General features: G+C 40.0%; 1 protein-coding gene across 1 annotated transcript; it reads right to left on the reverse strand.

The window, feature by feature from the left end:
• Positions 1–3,947: 3,947 nt before the first annotated feature.
• On the reverse strand, positions 3,948–22,387 carry MYL4 (myosin light chain 4). The gene is made up of 7 exons (XM_042471099.1): positions 22,202–22,387; positions 17,425–17,452; positions 15,089–15,238; positions 13,439–13,612; positions 10,375–10,452; positions 8,726–8,772; positions 3,948–4,209 (listed from the first exon to the last, which is right to left on the reverse strand). The coding sequence occupies exons 1-6, from the start codon at positions 22,316–22,318 to the stop codon at positions 8,744–8,746; spliced, it is 576 nt and encodes a 191-aa protein (XP_042327033.1). The 5' UTR covers positions 22,319–22,387; the 3' UTR covers positions 3,948–4,209; positions 8,726–8,743.
• Positions 22,388–26,157: the final 3,770 nt, after the last annotated feature.

Here is a 26,157-nt window from a genome sequence, read left to right on the forward strand (position 1 = left end):
TGAGGCAGATGCCTCACTCTGCCCAATGGCCATCAAGTGAATAGCATTTTTGTTGTCTATCCAATGGAGAGGGCAACATGACAGGCTTCTAATTGTAAGAGTGATGTGTTTTAATACTGTAATACTTTAATTTTGTTTTAATGCTCACTTTTGTATGTTTTAAGTAGTATTGTTCTTTTAAATTGTAACCTGTTTTGAGTACCAATTTTTCGGGGGGAAAAGTGGGAGGTTGGTGGTGGTGGTGATGACACCATCATCATCATCATCATCATCATCATCTGATAATTAGTGAAGATGAGGATAACATTACTAGAAGTATAGTCAACTACATGTAGTTTGCACCCCCACCTCATTTGCTATGAATTGAAATAGACCTTGATTCCCCTGCTGGAAGTGTGTTGAGGGTCAAGTGTATGGTGCCTCATGTACTCATACAGTAAGATCATCCCTGCTGACTATTGATGTCTGAGGTGTATTGGTACAAGTTTAAAAAGGGATACAGTGGCACACAACCATGCTTTTTTCAGCCCCTACAAACTTCTAAGGATCCTTTTATACTATATAATTATAGCACTATGATTCCACTTTAAGTATTCTGGCAACATCCTATGGAACACTGGAGCTCATAGTTTGGTGAGGCACTGGGACCTTCTAGCTGAGAATTCTAAATATACCTCCCAAAACTGCAAATCCCTGGATTCCATAAGAGGTTATCATGACAATTAAAGTAGAATAAGTATAATAATAATGTTGTAATTCTGTATTGTGAAAGTGCTCTAAGGTTCCTTATAGCCCACTTTTTTCTAACTAACTACAAGTGGGGAGTGAATATATAACTATGGGCCCGAACAGACAGGCCAAAATAAAGCTGCTTCAGATCACTTTGGAGGTATGCTGTTTAAATGACACACACCTCTTAAGAGGCCAGAAGCTGCTCCAAAGCTGTGCTCCACTCCTTAGGACTGGAATGTAGCTTTGGCACAGCTTCCGACATCCTAGGACACATGCATCATTTAAACAGCATACCTCCAAAGTGACTTGAAGCAGCTTTATTTTGGCCTGTCTGTTCAGGCCCCATATGATTGTCCTTGGCACTAAATATAGTTGCTGTAGCAGATAGATATTATAGCTCAGAGATGGGAAATTTGTGATCTCCAGACATTGTTGGACTGCAGTTGACGGGCAACATGTACCCATCTGTTATTCTACCAGCAGTAAACCCCCACATTTTCATGTAAAGAAACATCCATTAGTTCCAGTACAAGTCAGCAACTCGTGCATAAGGATCAACCAATGTAGCAAAACTGGAACACAACACAAAACACATTACTGTAAGTCTTTAGTAAGATGCATATTCAGCATCCTTGCTGTTCTGTGACATTATAGTATCTTGTAATAAACGTAGTGCCTGATTATATATCTTGCATTTTCGATGGACCTTTGTTTTTAATAATCTTGGTGTGATACCGCCACTGATATCTGGAAGTGATTGGATGAAGGACAGTATAAAAACATGTATCCTCCAACACATTTGACTGTTTTTCCCCCTTCCTATACTGGGAAATGTGTGTTCTGCATGTACTGCTTTTCTCAGGTATATTGTTCATATGCAACAATAGTCCATTATCTATAGGGTATTCTCACCCTGTACTTTGGTGAAACAAAAATGATGGCAGCACTGTGCAAGCCCAGAGACAAGCCTCCTCCTATGTCCATCTTTATGTCTGTTTTCACTTCTAGAAAATATTGGGTGTGACCATATGCCTAACTATTGCTTGTGATGACCACATATGGTGTATCAGAGATGGCCAGTGGCTTCCATGTGAGTTTGCAGTAAATGAATTTTTACTGTGGAGTTTAAGGGAGCTATCCAGTGTGCTGAACTAGCTTTTGAGGTAGGTTTCAGCACCTTGCATAGCTCATTTGATGTCTGGAGTAAACACCTAGAGTGGATTTACTGTGCCCCTGACATGAAATCTGCCAGCAGTAGTGCCAAATGTATTAATGAGTCAACATGATGACCCTTGAATTAGCCTCTTCAAATAAACAAACAAGACGCAGGCATCTGATCATGTATAAATTTTGTGGGTTTTCGGACTATGTGGCCGTGTTCTAGAAGAGAACGTTCTCTGAAGATGCCAGTCACAGATGCTGATGAAATGTTAGGAATAAACTCTTCTAGAATACAGCCACATAGCCTGAAAAACCCACAAAAAGCTATGGATGGCAGCCATGAAAGCCTTTGACTTCACATCTGAAGATTTATTTCTTAACCTCTCTTTACTTGGAATAATTTCTGTCGTTAAACATTCAGGAATTCAGGGTTGTCCTTTTTGGAATAAGATGCCATGTTCAAATCCCCGCTCCCCTGCAGCAAGCTGGTCAAACCATCATCATTGGCTTTGCTGTCTTGGTGATGGGAGTTGTAATCATACATATCTGGAGTTTGATAGGTTGGTGAAAGGCTATCTAAAATTTCCTTTCCAATATAAGATTTGGGGTGGAGGGGGGGGGAGGACCTACCTTGCTATAGCAGGAATGTGAATTGCAATACTACTATCATTTTTATTGTCACTTGATGGGTAATATTTTACTTCTCTTTGATTAGTGTTAAATGATAAATGGTATCCTTAAAATAATACCTGATTTGCCTTGCCTTCTTGTCAGTCACTAGGTTCAAAGGCCTCTCTGATAAGTGTTATTACACATACTAAACGGATTACAAAATCTGAAAATTCTTGGTCATCTCTTTGTTAATCCAGTGTAGTGATGTGTGTAATTTATGTATACATTATCTTATATCTGTACATTTTCAATTGACACCTTGAGAAAGAAGGTCTGGGATTAACAAGAAATCTTATCTCTTATTTCCTCACCTTGTTCTCTAATCTTTAAAATATAAGATATGGTAGCAGGTGTCTCATATATTGTTTCAGGTGTGCTAAATTTTGCCACTATGCCTTTGTTTGTGATTTGTAATGCCTTTTAACATATGTAGAAAGACATTTCAGCAATTGCATCCATTCTGTAGTGTCAGAATTACAGGTCATATCAATGTAAACTGGGTCTGGCCAGAACTTCTAGATAAGACTTTTGTAACCGTCTCTATAATCCCATAACTTTCAAATTTTGATACTTTGGCAAACCATCATATTGCAAATCTTCAAAGGAGAAACATATGCCATTTCATATTTTATTTTCAGTATTTTTTTTATCCTATGACAAAGTTTTTTGGGGGGAGGGATTTTAAAAATGAGATTTTGTAAATTCTAAAATGTTTTTGAATATAGATTCCAAACTGATTCTGTGTCACTGTGTTGATTCAGCCTTTAGCGCCATTGCCTTATGTTCCCTCTCTTCTCTTACAGAACCAGCCTAGATATATTGATTCAGAAATAAACTATGGGCTGAAGCAGACAGGAACAAAAGAGTGCCCCGAGTCTGCTCTAGCCGTAAGTGGGTTGGGACCCCGCTGACTACACAGCCCACTCTCAAAGTGGGCTGTGGATGCAGGGCCCAACCTGCATCACCAGGAGCCGGATTATCCTGGCTTCCTTTTGCTCCAGTCCAAAGGACTAGAGTGCGGCTTTGGGGTGTCTTCTAGCCTCTTTGGAAATGTGGCGTTCAAACGATTCACACCTCCGAAATGGCCAGAAGCCACTTCATTTATTCTGTCTGTTCTGGGCCTGTGTTTACTTGTCAAGTCAGTAGATACAAGCATACAATTTTATTCTTTGTGAGAGATTTTTCCTATTGGGATTACATAAACACTGTCTGAAAATAAATTAAAATATCCAAATATACAGAGATGGTATGGGAGGGCAGAAATTAGGTAGTGAGGGGCCCCTCATATGTCCCATGTGGCAATGACACTTAGGAATTAGAGAGAAATTTGTAATAAGCACTGGAGTATCTATTGACCTTACCAAAGTTAAATAGAAACAATAGTCTGTGAACCCGTGTGCAGATGCACACATGTTTTAATTTGAATGAACCAAAGGCAGCAGGTGGAAAGAAGAAATAAAACAATAAATTAGGATTCTAAAACAGGAGGATGCATTCTTTTATATACAGAAGCTGTTACACTGTAGTAATGAAGAGTCCCTCTTACACGGCGTTTGACGTATGCATCTCCTGGAGAATATAGAGGTGGAAGTGACGTGAGGCAAGAAATTCTTGATGGATGGAATTTCTCCCCCTCTGAAGTACCTGGAAGGAAGATATGTGACAATTTCAATCAAGTGTAATTTACTAGATATATTGAATTAGCTAATGACCATCCTCATCAAAAATATATTTTCATTCAGAAATATCTTTTTATAGGTGGCACATGCCTTGGTTACATCCTATTTGGATTACCATAGTGCGCTCTTTAGGAGGCTGCCTTTGGAGATTGCTCAGAAACTTCAGTGGTTCCAAAATGCTGCAGTAAGGTTACTGAGGGGGACAGCTTATATGGAGCATATAACCCTCTTGCTGAAGCAACTCTACTGGCTGTCAATCCTGCTCCAGACAGAATTGAAAGTGCTGGCTATGACCTTTAAAGCCCTAAATGGCTTGGGTCTTCACTGTCTGAAAAATCATATCTCTCTATAGGAGCCTGCTGAAGCTCTAAAATCTCAGAAGGAAGGCTTTCTCATGGTCCTACCACTATCTCAGGCACATTTGATGAGGGCACAGGAGAGGACAGAACTTTCTTGGTGGCTGCTCCCAATTTGTGGTACTCACCCAAATGATCAAGTTTGCTCCCTCCCTGCTATCTTTCTTCCAGGAGGTAAAGACCTTTTCATTTAAGGAGGCATTTGGATTTTAGGATGTTGCAACAGACAGACCTTTTAATGGAGAGTGTAGTATTTCTACATTATTATGTATATTATTGTATCTAACAGACCTGATTCGTATTTGATCAATTTTTAATTAGGAGATACTGTACCATACATTTCTGAAAAGGTAGCTTGCTTTTCTTTTGAAGCATCCTTTTTAAAGAGGAAGTTCTGTAAAGATGGTGATTAGGTTTTAGGATAAATTTGACCCTAAGATAATTTTTGGATGATTTTAGTTTTGTGAAAGACTATAATGCATTTGTAATGTATCTGATCCTTGTGTTTATTTAATTTGATTTGAGCTTCTTATAAGAATAATGTCTTTGGATGATTTTAGCTTTATGATGCAATGTAGTATATTTGTAAAGTGTCTTGATTTTTGTCTTTTACTTTCTTTCTTTCTTTCTTTCTTTCTTTCTTTCTTTTTGTAATGACTTATGCTACACAAATAAATTTGCTTGCTTACTTACTTTATTATGTTTTAAATGTCTTTTTGATGCTATTTTTAATTTGTGATTTTAAAATAGAAGTTCAACTGTGTTTTAAATTTTGTACTAAGATTTTTTTAAACCAACGTGAGCTTTAAGATCTGCAAGGAGGGCTTTCTTTCAGTCCCATCACCTTCATAGCCATTGTTGGCAAGAATTTGGAAGCAGATTTTACAGTCTGCTGCCAGACTGTAAAACTCCCTCCCACAGAAGGTCCACTTGGCCCCATCCCTGCTCTCTTTCCACTGGCAAGTGAAGATATTCTTATTTAATAATAATAATAATAATAATAATAATAATAATAATTTATTTCTATTTCTTGCCTCTCCCTACGGATCGAGGCGGGATCACAACAAAATCATATACAATCATCCAAGTATCAAACATTAAAATTCTCTTAAAACTGTGAATTTTATGGAACTGTAGTGTGTCTGTAAATTGTATGCTATTTCTAATATTTTTATTTTATTTTTATTGAAACCATGTTTTAAATATGTTTAAGTGTTTTAATTCTTTTCTAGCATGTTTTCAATAGTAGTGATATTTAATTCCTTTTGAACTTTTGTACATTACTGTGTTAACTGGATCTTTTAAAATTATTTTAAGCCTTTCTTGGGAGAAAGGCAGGCTATAAATTAAATAAACAAATAAAATTGTATTGTGCTCTTAAGATGTATGCTACTTTGAATCCCATACTGGGAAAAGGTCAGGATATTACATATTAACAAATATATTACAAATTAATTAATACAAAAAATTATTTGATTTTACCTTACATCTGTTGTTGTTAGTTTTATTTTATTTTCATTTTAAAAAATATACTCGTATTCGATGGGTTTTACCTCTGTTTTATGTCATGTCCAGAGACATTTGGACATTGTGTTGTGTACTGCCTCTTTAAGACTGCAAGGGACTATTATGATCCTATCAAAATAGCTTTGAATCTGGCAAAAACTAGAGGAAAGTGTTAGGGACACTGTCCTTTGAGAGGCCAGGACAATCCTGGACTTATGAAAGTTGGTGTTTAAAGAAAGTTGAAAGAGAGATATTGTTCTTTGTTGTAGGAGATTCAAAAGAAGGCATAGAAATGTAAGAAATAAATTTAATTTCGTTTATTACGGCAATTTGCCAGCATAGTAAGAAATTAATAACAAACAAAAAGTAAGCATGCAAAGAGTGCATCTTACATGGGGGAAAGCCTGCAAATACAAACTGCTTTAAATCAGAGAAGGAAAAAATTTAGTCGAATTACAAATACTGTCTTGCCTTGCCACTAGCAATGCTGTCTAAGGAGTTGCTGTCCAGCAAGATCTGAAGGGCTACACATTTCCATTCATGGATTAAAGGTTGTTTTTAAATTGCTTTGCAAATAGCCTCTAGAAGCTAATAGCAGCCCTTGCAACTGTCAAAAAGTAGATTGAATCTGCTTCTGCCTCTCATCATGCAGCTGAAGGGAGGGAGTGGTATTTTTCAATAGTTGAAAATACGTCCATGTCATCTTCAAGGGCAGCCCATATAGAGTGAGTTACAATAGTTAATAGCTTAAATGACAGAATCAGTGTGACAAGAATCCCCTTCTTGAGAAAGGAGTACAAGGCACATAATAGCTCCATTTGATGAAAGGCACTCTTGCCTGCCATTGACACCTCAAGCCTTATATTCATGTGGAGTCTAAGCTACCCCATTTATGAAAGGAAGAGACATGCTGCGTGGAGTTTTCCTAGCAGTCTTATCTTTATCTGGGATTCATTTTCAAGGCTCTTCCAGACTGCTCTAAAGAAGAAAGAGTTCTTGTGATGTAGCTGCTTGTGTTTTGCTGGTTTTTGTCGCCTCCACATCCACTTGTTCCATTCTTTTTGGAGAAGCTTTTTATACTGATTTCTTGAAACTGGGATATGTTTTGCTGAGGTGGTCCTATGTTTTAAAGGGCAATTGAAAAAGTTACCATCTGGACTACAACTCCTATAATTCCAGGACAGCATGGCTACTGGATCTTAGAAACCATAGCCCAAAAATATTGTTTCCAAGCTCTGCTGAGAAGACGCAGACCAGGATGTCTGAAATACGGGCAAAGGATATTGTGCTCAGTTGGTGAGCATCTTCTGTTTCTAATGGATACAGCTTGGTACATTTGAACCCCAGAGGCCTAAATACCTTGAAGTTACCAGGTCCTATCAGACCTTGGAAGTTAAGCAGAATCAGGCCTGTTAACATTTGGTTGAGAGAGTGCTGAGGAATACCAGGTAACATAGGCTATATTTCAGAAGAAGACAAAGGCACATTGACTCTGACTATTCCTTGCCTAAGAAAACTATGAAATTCAGGGGTTATCATAAGTCAACAATCAACTTGAAGATGTGCATGCATGCATGCATGCACACATTTGACTCCCCTTCCAGTCCCACCTTCTCTCTATGCCGATTTGTTAATCTGCCAGGGCAATAGCACTATTTGTTAATAGGCTAGGGCAATAACCTAGTAATAATCTGCCAATAAATTTTAAATAACTAATCTGCCAATAAATTGTATTTGTCCACCTCTTGAATGAAGAGTCCTTACAAGTCCATATCCAACTCAGTAATTTGATGTTTTTGCTTACATTTTGTTCCTACCTGTAGTTTCATTTTATTAGGCACCATGATGGGCATCATTTTTAAGGGAAGTCATGATATATGTTAAATAAATATGTCAGTTTTAAAAATAACAATTGAGCAAATAAGTATCCACTGAATAATCCCTTACAAAAAAAGGGATTTTAAAACATTTGTTTTTGGAAACTATTTTTATCTGTTCCAAAACTTAACAAACAAAAGCCATTTTATTTCATACTTGCAAACTGTCCTATTCACACCATTTTAACACCAGGTTTATATGATATTGACACATCCCATAAATTCCACATAATCTCTATTTATCATCACCACCACCACCACCATTTTGTTGAGAGGAGAGCTGGCAGTGATGGAGGTCTTTAGTACTTTCCATCCCATTGTTTTTCCATATTTGCCAGTGCTAGAAGATTTTCTCCTAATCGTATTAGTATTAGAAATATTTTGTCCTCCCAATGTTTATGGCTACTACTGTCATAATCCTTTACCAATGTCATGGTGGCAGGAAATCCATCTGTTCCCCACCCCAGCACTAATCCTCCAACCAACCTAACAGGATCTAAGCACTAAAGATTACTTAAAGGGCCTGTGATCTCGTTTATGCATTATAGTACACTGAACTGTATTCAGATATTATAGTAAAGCTGCAAATAGTGCTTAAAACCTGCATCATAATTTTCATGTTTCTAGAACCAAAATGTATCTTGCATCACCACTGTTAGTAGTTTTGTAATGTCTGCAGGACCTACACATTCCAGCCTCATCTGCGATGACCCAAACAAAGACATTTGAAAAAAGGACTCACTTTTAAGGACTCCCATCTTCAACCAGACATGATATGCTTGACAAAAGCTAAAAACAACAAAAAAGAGGGGTTTTAAAATAGCATGTCATCAGTCTTCATGAAATCAGAACTGACTGTTTTACAGATAAACTCAGAAATAAGTCCCAGTGTGTTCGACTGGGCTTCTTAATGGGTAAATATGCAGCCTTCAACATTTGCTGCAACTGCAGGGTGTGATGAACAATCATTTTCCAGACCTTTCAAAATTCAGTTATCACAAGCCAGATCATAGAGTGTCTCATGAAAAACAGAAAGCTATGCAGAAAAGGGACTTGAAGGGCACATCTTTTCAGTTGTTCGAAGCAAGTGAGCCAAGTCACACCTAAATCATACATCTGTTTGGATAATGATATTTTATCTTGCTTTTCTCCTACATAAAACAGCACTCTCCATAGTGCAATTTTATCTAATTCTCTGTTAGATCATTTAGAATAAGGTTATTAAGTCCACTGGCTGACCTTGCACCAGCTGCTGTCTTGGACAGCGACTGGTACAAGGTCATCCCAGCCTTACCAATAGGCAGGTGAGCTGGTCCCATCCAGTAGCAGTTTCTGGGTATCAAAAATTAATTTTCAGTTTTACTGTTAAAGTATTTTTATTCCCTAGGATGGTTTGAAGTGCTTGTGGATTTTAATTTTATTTAATATAAGATTTGCCCCATGTGACAAAACAACTTGATTAGCTTTGTGTTCTATTAGACATGGTTGAGAATGTCATCAACTCCTTGGCCTCAGGCATCAAAACTTCTTAATGTTGGCTGTGCATCCCAGTGATCTTAGTGGCAGAGTAGGGGAATGAATTATGGTTCCAGCACTTAATTTACTATATCATGCTGTCCACACCATTCCAGTACTCCGCCTAGTAAAAAAGAACAAATACACTGTTAATCTTGCTGTAGCTTTTGAGGTCCAACTTGTGAGGTTGGTGGAGTGGTGGAAATGCTTTATTGATCCTAAATACCGGAGTTAACATTTGAACCCTGTTGAAAAAGAGAGCAAGCAGGAGACAGCTGCTCAAAGAAATGTTAAAACTGGAGCTCAATTCTCATGCCAGGCCACATCCTATCACTAGTTCACAGCATTCAGGATGCAAGGCTGAGTTGGCCCTGAACTCATGGCTGGTATTGAACTCACAACCTTGTGGTTTGTGTGTGAGTGGCATTTAACTACTGTGCCATCAAGGCTCAAACACACACATGTTCATTAACAATCTGTTGAGGATGGCAATATGTTGTTAAGATTGGGAGGGAGTTGACACTTCCAAGCCTCACCCATCCCCCAGTAAAGTCTTCTTCCCAGTAAGAGTCTTAGACTGGTATTTGGAAAGTTCACGTTCTAGTCCACACTGACCCATAACTGTCATGGTTTCATCCTATGGAATCCTGGGACTGGTGAGGCACTACAGTGCTCTGGTTGACAATTTTAAAATGTTGTGCTCTAGACTGCCAATCTCACAACTCCATAGAATGGAACCATTACGGTTAAAGTGGAATAATAATGTTATCGTTCTGTAGTATGAATGAATGCCTTACAGTGATAGGAGCACATCCAGCAAGAGTTCCAATAGTTAATGTCCAGTGTTGTGAACAAATCCCAAGTCTAATGTCTTACCTTCATAATTGATACACCCATTGGCATCTTCCTGCCCAGCCATTAGTTGTTCTACTTCAGCTTCTGTCATTTTTTCCCCTGTGAATGGATATCAAACATAAATTTGGATTTTTTTCTTTTCAGATTTGCTACCATCGTGCTCTCTTCCTGATTCCCTCTTAAATGCTCTAACCAATATACCTTTTGGTTATTTTATTTTATTTTATCCTTTCCACACAGTTCTTGAGCTCTGCTACAGCAACTGAAGTTTAAAAAGGGGAAGGAAAAAAATAGAAAAAATAAATGAATTAGCCTGCTTGGGAATAGCAAGGGGGAAGGGGGGGCGTGGGAGCCTGTAACACCATGTGATGCCAATATTGTAACTGTCATGGCAGTGATGTTTTGCACCTGATGACTTGCACGATTGGGAGGTCATTGACAGGTTTCACTCGTCAATGAAAAGGAATATCTTAACCACACTTCAGAGACATTGCAGATGTGATTGGAGGCATCGTCATGCATGTGATAAGTATCACTAAAGCCACTTTCCCCCAGCTCTAATTGCAGTTTAAAAGCCACGCATAGTGATCTCCTAAGGCTCTTTGATACCGAAAAGGCATTACTCTTGCACAACCAGCTAGAATCAAATAAATTGTATTTTTCAGAAGGCATTTAAGCGCTTGAGAAGGTTACCTTTTTGTACAATAGCTCCCAGAAACCACCAGCCAGCATGGCCATTGGTTGACCAGAGGGATTTAAAAAAATACAAATTTAGAGCTCCAATATGTTTCTTCTAACAAACCTGCAAAATTTATCCTAGCAGGAAAACACTGATTGTACAGTCGACCCTTATACACTGATTTTTTATACACAGATTCAAGCATACACGGTTTGAAAATGTTCAAAAAAAGTATACATTTCAAATAGCAAACCTTGATTTTCCATTTTTTATAAGGGACACCATTTTGCTTTGTCATTGTATTGAATGGGACTTGAGCATACACGGATTTTGTTATACACAGGGGATCCTGGAACCAAACCCCAGTGTATAACAAGGGTCCAATGTAATTTATTCAGAGCCCATTTGGTGGAAATCCTCCTTGGCCCTTTCATCAGTTGTTTCTTGTATGCAGCATTAGCAGTCATATTGGTTGCATGTTGTTATTATTGGTGTTGTTATTTACTATTGCGCAATTGCAAAAATATAATACCACAAAATAATAAGCAAATGATGAAACTGTGCGGTTGTGTGTAGGAAACAATAGAAAAATATAGTTATCTATGTAAAAGTAAATTCAAATTCCAAACAAACTACAGTCGGCCCTTCTTATACACGGATTTTTTATACACACATACATGGTTTGAAAATGTCCCAAAAAAGTATACATTTACCTTGATTTTTCATTTTTTATAAGGGACACCATTTTGCTATGTCATTATATTTAATGGGACTTAAGCATACACGGATTTTGTTATACACGGGGGATCTTGGAACCAAACCCCAGCGTATAACAAGGGTCCACTGTATATAGAACTAAACATTGTAAATAACACAGAATTTAAATAATACATAGGCAAAAACAGCAACAGGTTTTAAAAAGCCAGATGGAGTAGTAAGATTTCTAAATCTGCTTTTTAAACTTTCAGAGGGATGTTTGAAAAATATGGGGAGGATGTCTAAAAGCCACGATGAAACCAAAAAGAAGGCACCAACCCGGCAGCTTATCCACCAGAGTGGACAGTGTTGGGAAAGTTATGTTTTGGACTACAGCAGCCAGAATCCTCTAATAGGCATGGATATATCAGGAGTTCTCACACAAAAAAGTAACTTTTATTAGCTCTACTATCTGTAGCCTACATATGCATACCTAGGAGAAGGCATTCTTTAAAATGCTAGCCACATATTAATTATTTTAAAAGGATGGCCGAAATCCTGTTGTTGTTGTTGTTATTGTTGTGTGCTTTCAAGTTGTTTCCCACTTATGATGACCCTAAAGCAAACCTATCATAGGGTTTTCTGGGTCTGAGAGTATGTGACTGGCCCAAGGTCACCCGGTGGGTTTCCATGACCGAGTGAGACATCTAACCCAGTTTCCAGAGACGTAGTCCAACACTCAGCCACTACACCACACTGGAATCTTGTTGCAGCGTAACAAATGTGTAACCTGTAGTTATGTATTCAACACTGTGGTATTCATGATCCCTATGTAGCCCCTGGTATAGGAGACACGTAAGGACCATGAAAGTCCCCTTAGTCTCCACTCACTAGGAAACAGCCATGCAAAGGGGTCTGTCCTGCTGTTGCTTGGGAAGCAGCTGACTGATGTACCAATGTACCAATGTCCATTGCAAGTGGGAATTGTGACAGGGACCCTGCCTCTTCCTGTCATAATGAAGATTGGTCACACAAGAGGGGTGGCTGGGCATATCAGTTACCTACATTCTGAGCAACAAGGGAACAACCCCTCCATACACCAATTGTAGAGGCTTTTTCTCATTAAGTAGGGGTTGGGCAGTTTGGGCCGGAATGCACTGTGTACCTCCATAATTACATAGTTACACATTCCTAACTTCACAATAGGATTCTGACTGACAAGCCTTCCAAAAACCTTGAAAAACCAGTGCAGGATAGATATGCAGGTTATTGCAATAGGTAGATATCCTGTCTGTCTGTGTATGTGCCTTCAAATCACCTGTTCACTTATGGCGGCCTGATGAATTTCATAGGGTTTTTTTGAAGCAAGGAATATTCAGAAGTGGTTTACCATTGCCTTCCTTTACAGTATTCCTTGGCAGTTTCCCATTCAAGTATTAATCAAGGCTGATCCCACTTAGCTTCCTAGAGCAGACAGAATAAGGTGCTTCAGGGTATGTAGGCCTGTTGTGCATGACTTTACTCATCCCCATTTTTCATCATAACAACCCTTTGAAGAAGCTAGGGCTGAAAAACAGTGTCTGCATTAGGGTTACCTAGGAAGTTTAATGGTTCACTGGACGTAAACCTGCATTTTTCATGTTCCGGGCAACACTTTGACCACTGTACAATACTGCCCCCTGCTCCTGGATTTAATTTCCTTTTCTCTACCTAAAGTCGCAAGTACGTGGCGCAGTTCAGCTCCCATGACGGTGCCATTTCCTTCCTTGTCAAAGACGCGCAGCCCTTCCACAAAGTCCTCAAAGGTCCCTTGGTCCTTAGATCGGGCAATGTGCTGCAACATTGGGAGGAACGTTTCGAAATCCAGCATCTTTGCATTCATTTCTGACAAGGAAAAAAGAAATGATAGAAATATAGTAATATTGCTGGTTCCTATATAAATTAGAGACCAGTTTAAGAAAGCACAGTTGGTGGTATACAAAGAAGTGATAGGTTTAAGCAATCCCTTTTCCTTCCCGCCCCTTTTCCTTCCTCCTCTCATGGTGCTTGTTTGCAAAAGAGACTTCTTTTAAAGCATGCAAATTGTGACATGCAAATTGGCAAACTGTGATCTCAGCAAATGGTCCCTACAAATGAAGACTGTAAACCACATACCCTCCAATACTTCACAGATGACAACTGGTACACATGTGGCCAAACAACATCGGCGTGTGGTCAAGACTGCAAAATGTATTAATGAGGAAGAACACACACGCTAGTAGAGGCTGCTGCAGTTTGCTTTTGTTTGAGCCTGCTGGGAAGGCCAAAATTCCATCTCCTTTTCTCCTCTCTTGAGTTAATTGAATGCAAATGATTTTGCAATTCGAACTCAGTTTGCAGCAACTGAAGTACACTAAGGACAAATAGGGAAACTGGACATTTGAAAAACAACTGAAAAAGTGGGAAGAGGATTAACTGGAACAGTCCCTGCCAAATCACAACAGTTGGAGGCTATGAAGCCAGGACCTGATCTCAGGGAGGCAGAAGTGGTGCTGAGTTCAAAGACAACTTGGTAACACCATTCTCAATTTCAAGGACTGGCAATTGCAGATTTTACTTCAGCATTGGCAATGGGAAAAGAATCTTCCCCCAATGCTTAAACAGAGACAGCCTTCTTTTGCTTAAAATATTTCAATCCTACTTTGTATTCTTAATCAGAAGGTGGCATACAATTACAAGAATTTAAAACAATGCCAGATAAAAACAAGAAAATGATTTAAATAGGGTAAAAGCATATTAAACAGATTATTTTAAAACAGGAGAAAAGGCTAAAACAGTTGAAACTATGTATATATAAAAAATAATAATCAAAAAACAATTTTAGGTTCAAAAGGCTTTTTAATAAAGCCATGTTTTAACTTGGCACCTAAAAGAAATTAGCTTCAGTGGTGGAATGTAGTCTGAATGACACACGCAGAGTTTTGTCCTACAACTCTTGAACACCATCATTTCCCACCCTCTTCATCACCACCTGCTTTCTCAGGTGACTGCCTCATTCTGTGTGATGGTTCAGTTCAGAAGAGAGAGGTATGTTAGAAATATGTCCCACTCAAATTTTGGCAACTATTTTTTTTTAATTTTCTTGGTCTACACGCTACAGCTTTGAGAATCTTCTAGCCAACATGGTCATTGTCCTTACTGGCTGGAGGATTCTAGGAGTTGTAGTCCATAAAGGTAAATTTTGTTAACTGTGAGTAGAGGGGAATTACACACAAGAATTGGGTTCAGACCAATCATGCAGCCTATAGTTGCATAATTTTAAGCTGCACAGGAAAAAGTATTGAAAAAGAGCCCCAAATTTCTCCTTTTGTAAGAACTTGCCTTCTGGTTTTGGTTTCCCCAGCACCTTCAAGACCTCTGCATTGGTTGGGTTCTGTCCCAGGGCTCGCATGACGTCACCACACTGACTGTATGTAATTTTCATTTCTCCAGTTGGAGTCCTATCAAACAGCATAAAGGCCTCCTTGAACTCTGTCCAAAGAAAGGAATTTGTTTATGTATGTATGTATTCACTACAATACACTTATACCTCACCTTTTCTCCAGTGAGTGCAAGGTGGTGCACATGGTTCTCCACCTCACCATTTTTATCCACAAACAACTTGTAAGATAGATCATGCAGAGAGAGAGAGAGAGAGAGAGAGAGAGTGGCTCAAAGTCAAACTGTGAGGATCTGAATCTGGGTTTCCGCAGTCCTAGTCCAACACTTGTAGTTCTCAAATTTATACTCCTAGAAATTGTTGGAGTTCACCTCTCAGAATCCCTGATCATTTTTCCCATTTGCTAGGACTTATGGATGATCCAAATATGGGAATCAAATGCAAAAGTTGCAAGTGGCACTTCTAGAAAATCCATCTGGGGATCTAAGTGTGGAAACTATTGCTGTAACTACTTTTCAACTGCACATTGCAGAGGTGGGAAAAGCATGTCCCTCCATGTGTTGGACTCTAGGTCCCAACATTCCTTAGCCCTAGCCTGGGGTGATGAGAGTTGGAGCCCATTGACAGCTGGAGGGACAGTTTTAAGCACACTATGAAAAGCATGAACAACATCATGTAGTTTGTTTGCCAAGTACTAAATTTGCTTCTACCTTACAATTCCAAACTAGGTTGCAAATAAGCCTTATCTCTTTACCTTCTGGATAGATTATAATTCGGTTTTTTTTGTACATGATAGATTTCAACTGCTTGACTTGCCGCAATATTCTCTCTTTATCCCTTAATTCTGCTAGATGAACAACCACCATTCTGCACAGCTGTCCATGTATCTTCTGCTCCTTGCTACAATCTCTGTAGGCTTTTTCTGCTACAATGGGACCATCTCTAGTGTCTAGTTTCAGGATACGTGGCAACCAGTTCTCCAGGAAGGCTACCAGATCTTGGCCTTCTTCCTTTTCTGGTAAGCCTAAAATCCTGAGGATGTGTGGCTGCACTTGTTGCTTGATCTGTGGCCTATCCTTACTGAAGTGTCTCTTCTTGCCACCCAGGCAGTGAATGTCCGGATCACATGGTTGGGCATTTGCCTGCTCATTGTTACTTGTAGGTTCAGTGGGTACAGGTCTCTGAGCCAAGTTGTGGATCAGCCCTTCCAGTATATCCATATGTGACTTCAAGGTTGAGATTTTGTTATCAAAAGTCTTCACTGCCTCCATAGTTTGGTCCACTTTTTTCTTGAGCTCCAACACTACCTCCTTCACAGAGTCATCTCCACTGTTGAAGGAAGCCAAGGGCTCAACACAGGAGTGCTGCCCTGGCTTTGCAGAGGCCCGGGAGGCATCCTTTCGAATTCTATGGAAATCTTTGAGCTGGAGTTTCTGTGGGGTTGGTTTGTTGTTCAGCATGATCATACACCAATGTGATACCCACCACTGGGGCTGCCACATATAGCAAAGGTGACTGTGACATCACAATCACTCATCCTGCACTAAAAAGTTTTATGCCATGATGAACTTTAGGTTCACATAGGGTCCTGCTACTGCATTTTTCACAGCTGAAAGAAAGAAAACTCCCAAGCGAGGCATTACCATTGATCCTAAGTGATTTATGGTCTCATGGGGAGACAGGAATAGGGAAACTTTGGATATAAAGTGAGGATCAAATCCACTGACCCTTCTGTTGACTGACATCAGGATTATGACCATACCCATGATGCTACCAGGTCCCTGGCCAAAGCACCAATGGGAGCCTCTCTGTGTTGATGTATAGATCAGAGGCCTGGCTTTGTTCCTTTCCAGAAGCAAAATACTCTCAGCTGGCATTTGCAGTTGTGGGATGAGTCCTATGGTTAGGCCTAAGGGATACTGTGACCAAACAGTGATGCTTCTATCCAAAGCTGGGGGAGGTACTTTTGAATTACAGCTCCCAGACTTCCCCAGCCAGCTGGCTAGGGAAATTTTGGGTGCTGGGATTCAAAAATAATTTTCCCAAGCTCAACTATGAACCATACTTAATACAGTAAGTAGTCTCATGCTTAGGGGAAAGAGAGAGAAGGGAGGAAGTTAAGTAACAAATAAATAGAGACACTGGGTCAGGATCAGATTTAGTCCTTGGAATCCATGGGATTTATATTCCATTTACTTCAGTGGTTCTATTCTGATTACTTCTAGATTCAACAATATATGCCCTGAGAAGTATACGTTTAAATATAACCATCGCTTACCTTCAATCTGGTCTGAACTAAATTCAATCTAAAGAGAAAGAGAAAGACTACAATTAATTGTTTGCCATGCCTATGTTTTTCCCCCCTTGGAAATAATTGCTTGAACTTGGCTCTCACTCAGGCTTTTCAGCCCCAGCTGGAGCAATTCATCATCTGTTTTCCAAGCCCCTCTCTCTTCCACTGTCATCCCTCCTCCACATCACACACACACATGGCTGGCTGGAATAGTGAACAAGAACATGTCACACTGCAACATTTTGGCTGTGGATCTCACTTTTTCAAAACATTTCCCTTAGTTTTTGTCAACATCTCTACTTTGCCTCTGAGGATTGACAACCTTCTTGTTCGTTTTTTTGTTCAGCTTACCCTGGTGCCCTCATCCAAGCAGAGATGGAGGTCTATGTTAGGACTGGAGTGTGGCTTTGCCGTGGCTTCCGGACTCTTAGGATGCATGCATCATTTAAAGAGCATACCTCCAAAGTGATCCGAAGCAGCTTTATTTTCACTTGTCTGTATGGGTCCTATATCTAAGGGAGATAGAGGTTAACTAGCTGGTTGTTCTAAACACTGCTCTAAACATTCTCAGCTTAGATATAGCTGTAGTGAAAAAGATCACAAGCTTGGCACAAGGCGCATCAACAGCAGGCCTCAAATTTGGGGACTGAGAGGTGTTAATTGAGGATTCAACTTGTTTGCACATTTCCACCAGACCAAGAGCCCTTTCACACTATAAAGTTCCAGCATTGTGATTCCACTTTACCTGCCATGGCAACCTCCTATGGGATCCTGGGATCTGTAGTTTAGGGAAGGGTACTTTGAATTCTCAACCAGAGAGCTCTGGTGCCTCAGCAACCTATAAATCCCAAAATGCCATAGGATGCAGCCAGAGCAATTGAAGCAGAATCATTGTGCTATCCAGTTGGCCCTCCATAGCCACAGATTCTTTATCCATGGATTCAAACATCCATGATTTGAATTTTTTTAAAAAAAATATAAATTCCAAAAAACAAATCTTGATTTTGCAATTTGATATAAGAGATACCATTTTACTATGCCTTTGTATTTAAAGGTACTTGAACATCCATGGATTTTGGTGTCCATGGAGTGGTGGTGGTCCTGGAATCAAACCCCAGCAGATACCAATGACCCTCTGTAATTGCAGAGTGTGAAAGGACCCCAAGAAGTTAGCTTTGTAGTAATAATAGGCTCTCAGAAAATGTTTGTAACACAGAGTTGCTCCTAACTCCAAAATTTGCAAGGTTGGGTTAGTTTACACAGATACTGTCAGACAGACAGTGCTTAATTCTTTTGGGGACACTGGCGGCTTGTTTGTATATGTGTTTTATCTCAAGGCATCCTCTCCAAGTCATTGTGGCAAGTCTAACTCATTTCTATACTCATCTGATGCTATTAATAACTCACTTTACCTCCCCGAGTCTATCCTGAAAGAATGTGACAGTATCAAAGGAGAGGAACAGACATAGTTTCCTCCCCAGCTGCAAGATAACTATGGAGTCAAAAGGCCTTTGGAATGTGCAGCGTAGATAGTACAGTAGTGGAAGGGCAGAACTTTAAAAAGTTGTTTCTTTGTTCAGAAAGCAACTTTTGAGCTATGCTAAGGCAAAATATAGCTGGAAATATGGGACATTATGAATTTATAAGACAAATTCATCAAAGATATATCTGTCAGCTGTACCATGTATTTCTCAGTACTAGAATTATAGTGCATCAGTGAAATGACACTTCTGTATTATAACTCTAATTAAAAAAAACAAATCAGAGAGGAGACAATTGGCCCTTCGAACCATAGGACTGTCTCAGTAAACCATGCCCCTGTTTTTTGCACTCTGTGGGTCATTTCTCATCTTTCAGTTTCCTCTCCCCAGCTATTGCCTCTTCTTTAGGGCTAGCCACATGCAGTAGATGCTGAGGATTTGGGAGGAGAGTGGTGCTGGGGTGTCAGAAGACCAAACTGTGGATGGCTAAGCTTGCACTGCATGTGTATGTAGAATGGAGGTGGTCAAGTGGACACAAACCATTTTGTCTTTTGCCTTAGGCAGCAAGTTGTGTTGGACTGCCTTCCAGAGCTTCCTACTTCCTCAGACCTAAGCTGGCGTAGCAATGTTTCATGGCATGAGTTGTGACTGGGAGGACTCAGCTCAGTCACAAACTCAGTTCAGATTCCCAAGGGCTGTACAGTTTCTGTTAGATTTGTGTCTCATTTTTAAAAAAATTATACACACATACATATAATTAAAGATATAGCCATGTTAGTCTGTAGAATCAGTACATAGAGAGATCTTGTAGCACCTTTGCAATTAACTTAAAGACAGCAGTTGGCAGCTGAGCTTACGTAGACTAAAGCTCATGCTGCCAACTTATGCTGCTAATGTCTTTCTTTCAGTTAGTCTCGAAGGTGGTATATAAATGAAGCTGTTTGAAGTATCTGTTAAGGAGGATCAAATGCAACTCTATGGCCATGGAGGTAATTCAAGAAAGTGATGATAACCGTTATCACCCATCTCACACATTCCACCTCTCCTAATTTTTCCAGACACACAATGGTTTTGGGGGGCAAAAGAAGGAATCAACAGTACCACATTTATGAAGATGATCTATCTCATTTCTTACTCATATGCCCTCCAAATCCCATATGAAAATATTTCTACAGAGGCTCTGTTGTGTGGCTTACCACCCAAGTTAGCCAGGAGCCCTTCCTCATTGCACAAGTGATAGCACTATGATTCCACTTTAACTGTTGTGTCTCCATCCTATGGAATCCTAGGCTTTGTAGTTTGGTGAGGCACTGAGAATTTGAAATGCCCCTCCCTCAGTTGCAAATCTCTGGATTCCATAGAACATAACTACAGCAATTAAAGTGGAATCATACTGTTATTACGGTGTAATGTAATAGGGCTCCTGGTTGGTGAGTATGCAGTAGTGGAAACTCCTTCCCAATGGATGTCAGGCAAGTTCCACCCCTGTTGAGATTCAAAACTGCATCAATATACATAGCCATTGGTTTTCAAAAGTGGCTTGTTTAAAATATTTTTTTTTATTATTTTTAAAGATAGATTTTATGATCTATTGCTTTGAGAGCCCTGGCGGACTGATAAGGAATGAATATGTAGAATTTAAAAAATCCTGTGCTTTTCCCCCAGCTTCTCTAGAATCCACACTAGCATCTCTGAAGTGCTAAACACTTAGATCAGAATATGACTTGTGGAAGGCAATGTACTGTATGTATCGTTTTATACTACAAATCTGTTGCTCATGCTCTGGTTACTAGTTCACACCTAGAGCTCTAGGCCCCATTCCATGGCCTTTCCTTCGGTTATCATTCCAGAGAATCTCTGCTGAACCCACTTTTCTGTGGATTCCATCAAGGGTGCAGCATTTGTAAAGGTGAACAAGACTTCACCATCTTTAATAGTTATGCATAAGAGAGAACTTCTGTAGATATGCTGGTTGTTGCAAGCTACTGCTGATGAATTTCCTTGCACTATACAGCTATTCAAAGTACAAAGATCCTGCCCTCTTTACATCTGGCTATCCTGTCACCATTTCTTTTAATTCTTTTATACTGGGTTCCAGGATGCAGACACTTCAAACATATGTTGATAAGCTAATTTGTCCCCTTTCAGGAATTATTTATATGCAAGAGTATACTGTATTCTGCAAAGTTGCCTTCAGAAGGAATACTGTCATGCCAGAAACATACATCTAGGAACTCTTGAAAATCTCAAGTGGGGAAATGATCAGTTCCTAAAAATAACACTAAAGATGGTTTTAGAATATTTCCTCTCTGCTCCACCCCTCGAACTGATGTTTGAATAAGTATCCTACGTTTAATTCTGGTAAACAGCTTAGAAGGATTTTCTGTTATTTCAAAAACCTGTAGAACTTGTTTGACCAGAAGTGAAAATAGGACAAAAAATGTGGGTGTACACTCTCTCTGTTTTCAACTCTTGAGCCCAAGAAAACTAGGAGAGATACTTTAGTATTTCCGTTCCTTAAAACCTTATGCAGTGTGAGAAAGGCATACAATGGTTTTAGTTGGAGGCTGAATTTAAGACCCCAATTTTGATTGCTGTGGACTCCAACAAAGAACCAAGGACTTGCAACTAACCAAAGCAAACCCCTTGGAAATATTCTTGCTTCAATCTATCTAAACTTTCAAAGGAGTTAAGCACTTGCAAGGAGGTCACCTTTTTATCTAGCAGCTCAGCTGCTGCAAGGTATAAATTCACTCAAAGAGCAGTAGATTTGAAAAGTGTCAGCAGACTGAGCTTTCGCAGAGTTTATTGTAATTGCCAAGAATTTTGTAGCAAGGTAGATCAATTTAGACAAAGGGAAGAAAAGAAAGCACAACAAACACTGGAGGCCATTAAACAGTTGCTGGAAGTTAACCATAACATGGATTATCTTCTACGATGTAATAATCTGCATGTCTGGGAGTTAGAAGACTTGGGGTGTGCAGTGGTAAGCTCTAGGCCAGTGGTTCCCAACCTTCCTAATGCCGTGACCCCTTAATACAGTTCCTCATGTTGTGGTGATCCAAACCCATGAAATTATTTTCATTGCTACTTCATAACTGTAATTGAATAGGTGTTTTCCAATGGTCTTAGGCGACCCCCATGAAAGGGTCATTCGACCCCCAAAGGGGTCCCGACCCACAGGTTGGGAACCACTGCTCTAGGAAATACAAGAAGTGTCTGGCAGGGAGCAGAGCTTTAGAGAAACAGAACTGAAAGGTATATCCTATGTTCTTACTTACAGTCACACTCTTGGGATCAAAGGCCGGTTCCTTAGGTGGTTCTGGAGCTGGTGCTGGTGCTGGAGCTGCAGCAGGTTTGGCAGCCTCTTTCTTAGGATCTGGCTTTTTAGGGGCCATGCTGTGGTGGGATGTTGTTATAAAAGAGCCGGGACAAATGAACACAAGGAAGGCAGTGAGGAACAAAAGGCACCAGTCGCTCCCACAGCTTATATACTCAGCTGTGGGTCTCACACCGGAGGGGTGGGCAAGTTTCAGGAGCAACGGGTGTTTACTATAAAAGGAAGGCACTCCAAAAAAGCAGCCCCCACCTTCCCCACTCAACAATTGTCCCTTGTCATCAACCCATAGTGTAAAGACCTGGAGTCACACCAGCCCCCACTGTCCTGTGATAGAGAATGGAGGCTGCTTTTGTGTACCTGGGCTGGGAAGGGTTTAGAAGACGCTTGATAAAAGTAATGTCAGGTTTTCTGGTTTTGGCCTAGAGCACTCTATAGGGAAAGGAGCAACAGCTTTGCTGGACAACCTGCCCCAATACTCAGGGGGGACAAAGCGAGTCTTTTTATAGGCCAGCCTACGAGTGCAAATGCCACAGATTCCTTTTAAGCTCTGGATTAACTCGCTGACACTCTCCCGGTGGAATAGGGGAGTCCAAGGTTTTTGATTAGCAGATGCTCTTGTCTTTTTTTTTAAAACAGGCTGATCCATTCCTATAGCTTTACTTGGCTTTCCACTCTCTTTTATTATCATTCTTGCTTTTTGCAATCTATCTTTTCACCAAAATGTAAGAGCTGACTCTACTAGTAGATAGGGTCAGGCAGCTGCTTCAGACAGCAGATTTACGGTGTTTTAAGAGAGGCAACAGCATGATTATTTACTACTAGCCAAAATGTACCCTCTGCTGTTTCAGTCCTTACCCTAAAGACCACAAAGGGTTAGGTATTCCCCCAAGGCTCTTAACAGCAGTACCATGGAGAGACGTTCATTTCCTCTTTTAAACCTCAGAAATATTAGCAGTCATTCTTTAGCACTTTGATGTTTTCCCATTATTTCTTCCCTGGTTCAGGAATCTTAGTAGCTATACCTCAGAGGAGCCCTCTCCTGTTTTCTATACAGTGGATCCTTGTTATACGCTGGGGTTTGGTTCCAAGATTCCCCGTGTATAACAAAATCCGTGTATGCTCAAGTCCCATTAAGTATAATGACATAGCAAAATGGTGTCCCTAATAAAAAATGGAACATCAAAGTAAATTTATACTTTTTTGGAACATTTTCAAACCGTGTATGCTTAAATCCATGTATAAAAAATCCGTGTATAAGAAGGGCCGACTGTAGCTTAAAAAAGCGACACACAGAGTGAGTTCAGGCAGTCCTCCCTTTTGTTTTAAGGAAGCCCTTTGATTGGCATTTTGTCATGAAAACGATTACTGTTACTTGAGTGACAACCAAAAACACTGCCAAATTTGGACGCACCTGCCATGACATTCCAATGGGTTACTGCAGGTCTCCCTTTTCTTGCTTCTGGGAAGCACCCCATTTGGAATGGTTTTTTTTAAAAACTTGAAACTGGGTACTGCAAGTTGGATGACAATCAAAAACATTGTTGAATTCTGATGCGTCTAACACAGGGTCCAGATGTGTTAAGTCTGTCACAGATTCACACACATTTGCTGAGATTTGTAAAGTGCAACTCTACACTCACATAATTAAGGGGTAGTTGCCCTATACTAGGGGTAAGCAACTACAGAGAAGGCAGGAGTCATCTCTAATGTACTGGCAGATTGCACCAGTAAATTTCAGCACACTGGAAGTGATATAATGTTGCTTCTGGGTGGTATTTTGGTGGACATTCCCCCCCCCCCCGGAGTTTTGGAGAGGACTCTGTTGTGTTGTGGGAGGTCAAACATTTATGGGTGGTCTGGAAGGCTTTGGCTCAGTTTATTTTATTGGGGGGGGGGGGGGCTTAAAAGTCACCTGAAAATTATACTGAAGATTTAAAATGTATACGATAGGATTCTGGGGGGTTTGGGGTGCTTCTGAGGCCACGTTTGGGGCCCCCAAAGGTTGCATGCACCCCTGTACTGTATACTGTCATTCTGCTACATACTGACACCATGCAACAAATAGCAAATCTGCGAATGCGCTTGCTCTTTCCACAGCCCAAGTGAATCAGTATGTAGAGAGATCTTGCAACACCTTTGAAACTAACTGAAATAAAGAAGTTAGCAGCATGAGCTTTCGTAGACTAGTTCAGTTCAGTTTACTTCATTGGATGCATATTGTGAAGTGGAAACCAGGGACAGACATATATGCCATTGGTATGTGAGAATGTCAATTCAAATTCAAATTTCTTTGCGTATGGAAACGTACCAAGTCCAATTTTAATGAAGCTCATTAGTGAACAAAGACATTGTGACCTGGCCAATGTGTATGGAAATGAATAGGCAGGATCAAAGATATAGGTGTGTGCCAGATCCCCAAAGACCTTGTTACATTAGCACCAGTAGAAAGTTAGGCACTCCTCCAGCATGCTTGGATTCAGCACCATCTGAGAGCGCATATCTTTCAACAGATGAAAAATGGAACACACGTGGCCGAGCAACATCAGAATGTGGTCAAGATGGCAGCAGTTATTAATGACAAAGAAGGGACAATCTAGGAGAGGCTGCAGCACTTTGCTTTTGTCTGAATCTACAGGTAAGAGCAAGACTCAGCTCCTTGTGTCCCCTCTCACTGATAAATGAATTGAGTGCAAACTTATTTTATACTTTGAACTCAGTTTGAATTAACTGAAGTAAATTGAGGATGAGGGGGAAAGTGAGAATAGGAGAGAGAACTGGGGCATTTTAAAAGCATCTGAAAAAGTGAGATGATAGAGGATTAGTTGAGATTGTCCTCAGGGACGTAGCCAAGGGGTGGTGGTTCTTGGGGTCCGGACCTCCCCTTTCGTTAGAAAAATGAATGATGTGTGCTGCTGCGCCACCGCACCCAAGCCCCAATATAATGGTGGCACTTAGTTTGGACCCCCCCTTCCTAAAATCCTGGCTACGTCCCTGCTGTCCTTGCCAAATCAAGATGGTTGGGCAGGTATATGAACTTTCCTTCTCTCCAGCTACTAACTGCCATTGCACTGTACTGTACTATAATTCAGCTCTGAGACTGCCAGACTCTTAAGATTCTAGCATTCCAGGTTTGCTTTCCACAGCTTGGAAACTGCACTAGCTCATTATCATTAGAGCAATAAAAGAATTTAATTTAATTTAAAAAATTAATACATTTCATTCATTCATATTAATTCTTTGATCTATTTGTTAAATTGTTTAACTTTAAAAAAAACATAGTTGTAAATAAATTTAAAATGTTGTTGAATTTTTTGTTTGTTTGTTTGTTTGTTTCACACTTCTCTTCCCCAGGCTGAACATACCCAGTTCCCCAAGTCTCTTCTTGTAGGGCAGGGTTGCCAGACTCTTCACCATTTTGGCTGCCCTTCTCTGGACACGCACTGGAGATTATTCTGAACTGGCAGTCCTGGACTGAATAGGAAGAGCCTTAAGGATGGACCATCATAAGCCTCATGTCCACCTAGTTCAGCATCCTTAGCAAAAATCTCAACCTTTAGTAGGCACATGATACAATGTCTATCAGAACCTGGTTTCTGGCCTGTGCACCAGTAGGAAGGGTGAGAGTGGCCTCTGGCAATGATACCTGTTATCACTTTTATAGCATTTTGATGCCACATTAATCTGCCACAGTGCCATTCTAATGGAATCTTGGAATTTCTGGTCTCATGAGATAGTTAGAAATTTCAGCCTGAGATTTCTAGTGCCTTTGCCAAACTACAAATTCCTGGGTTCTGTAGGATGCAACCCAGGCAAAGTTGTACTCTTAACTGTGTAGATTGAAAAAGACCATCACCTATTCCCAGTTAAATTGACCAACATATATACAGGAGTTAATAA

This window comes from Sceloporus undulatus, chromosome 6 (genome assembly GCF_019175285.1).
Source record: "Sceloporus undulatus isolate JIND9_A2432 ecotype Alabama chromosome 6, SceUnd_v1.1, whole genome shotgun sequence".
Classification (NCBI taxonomy): domain Eukaryota; kingdom Metazoa; phylum Chordata; class Lepidosauria; order Squamata; family Phrynosomatidae; genus Sceloporus; species Sceloporus undulatus.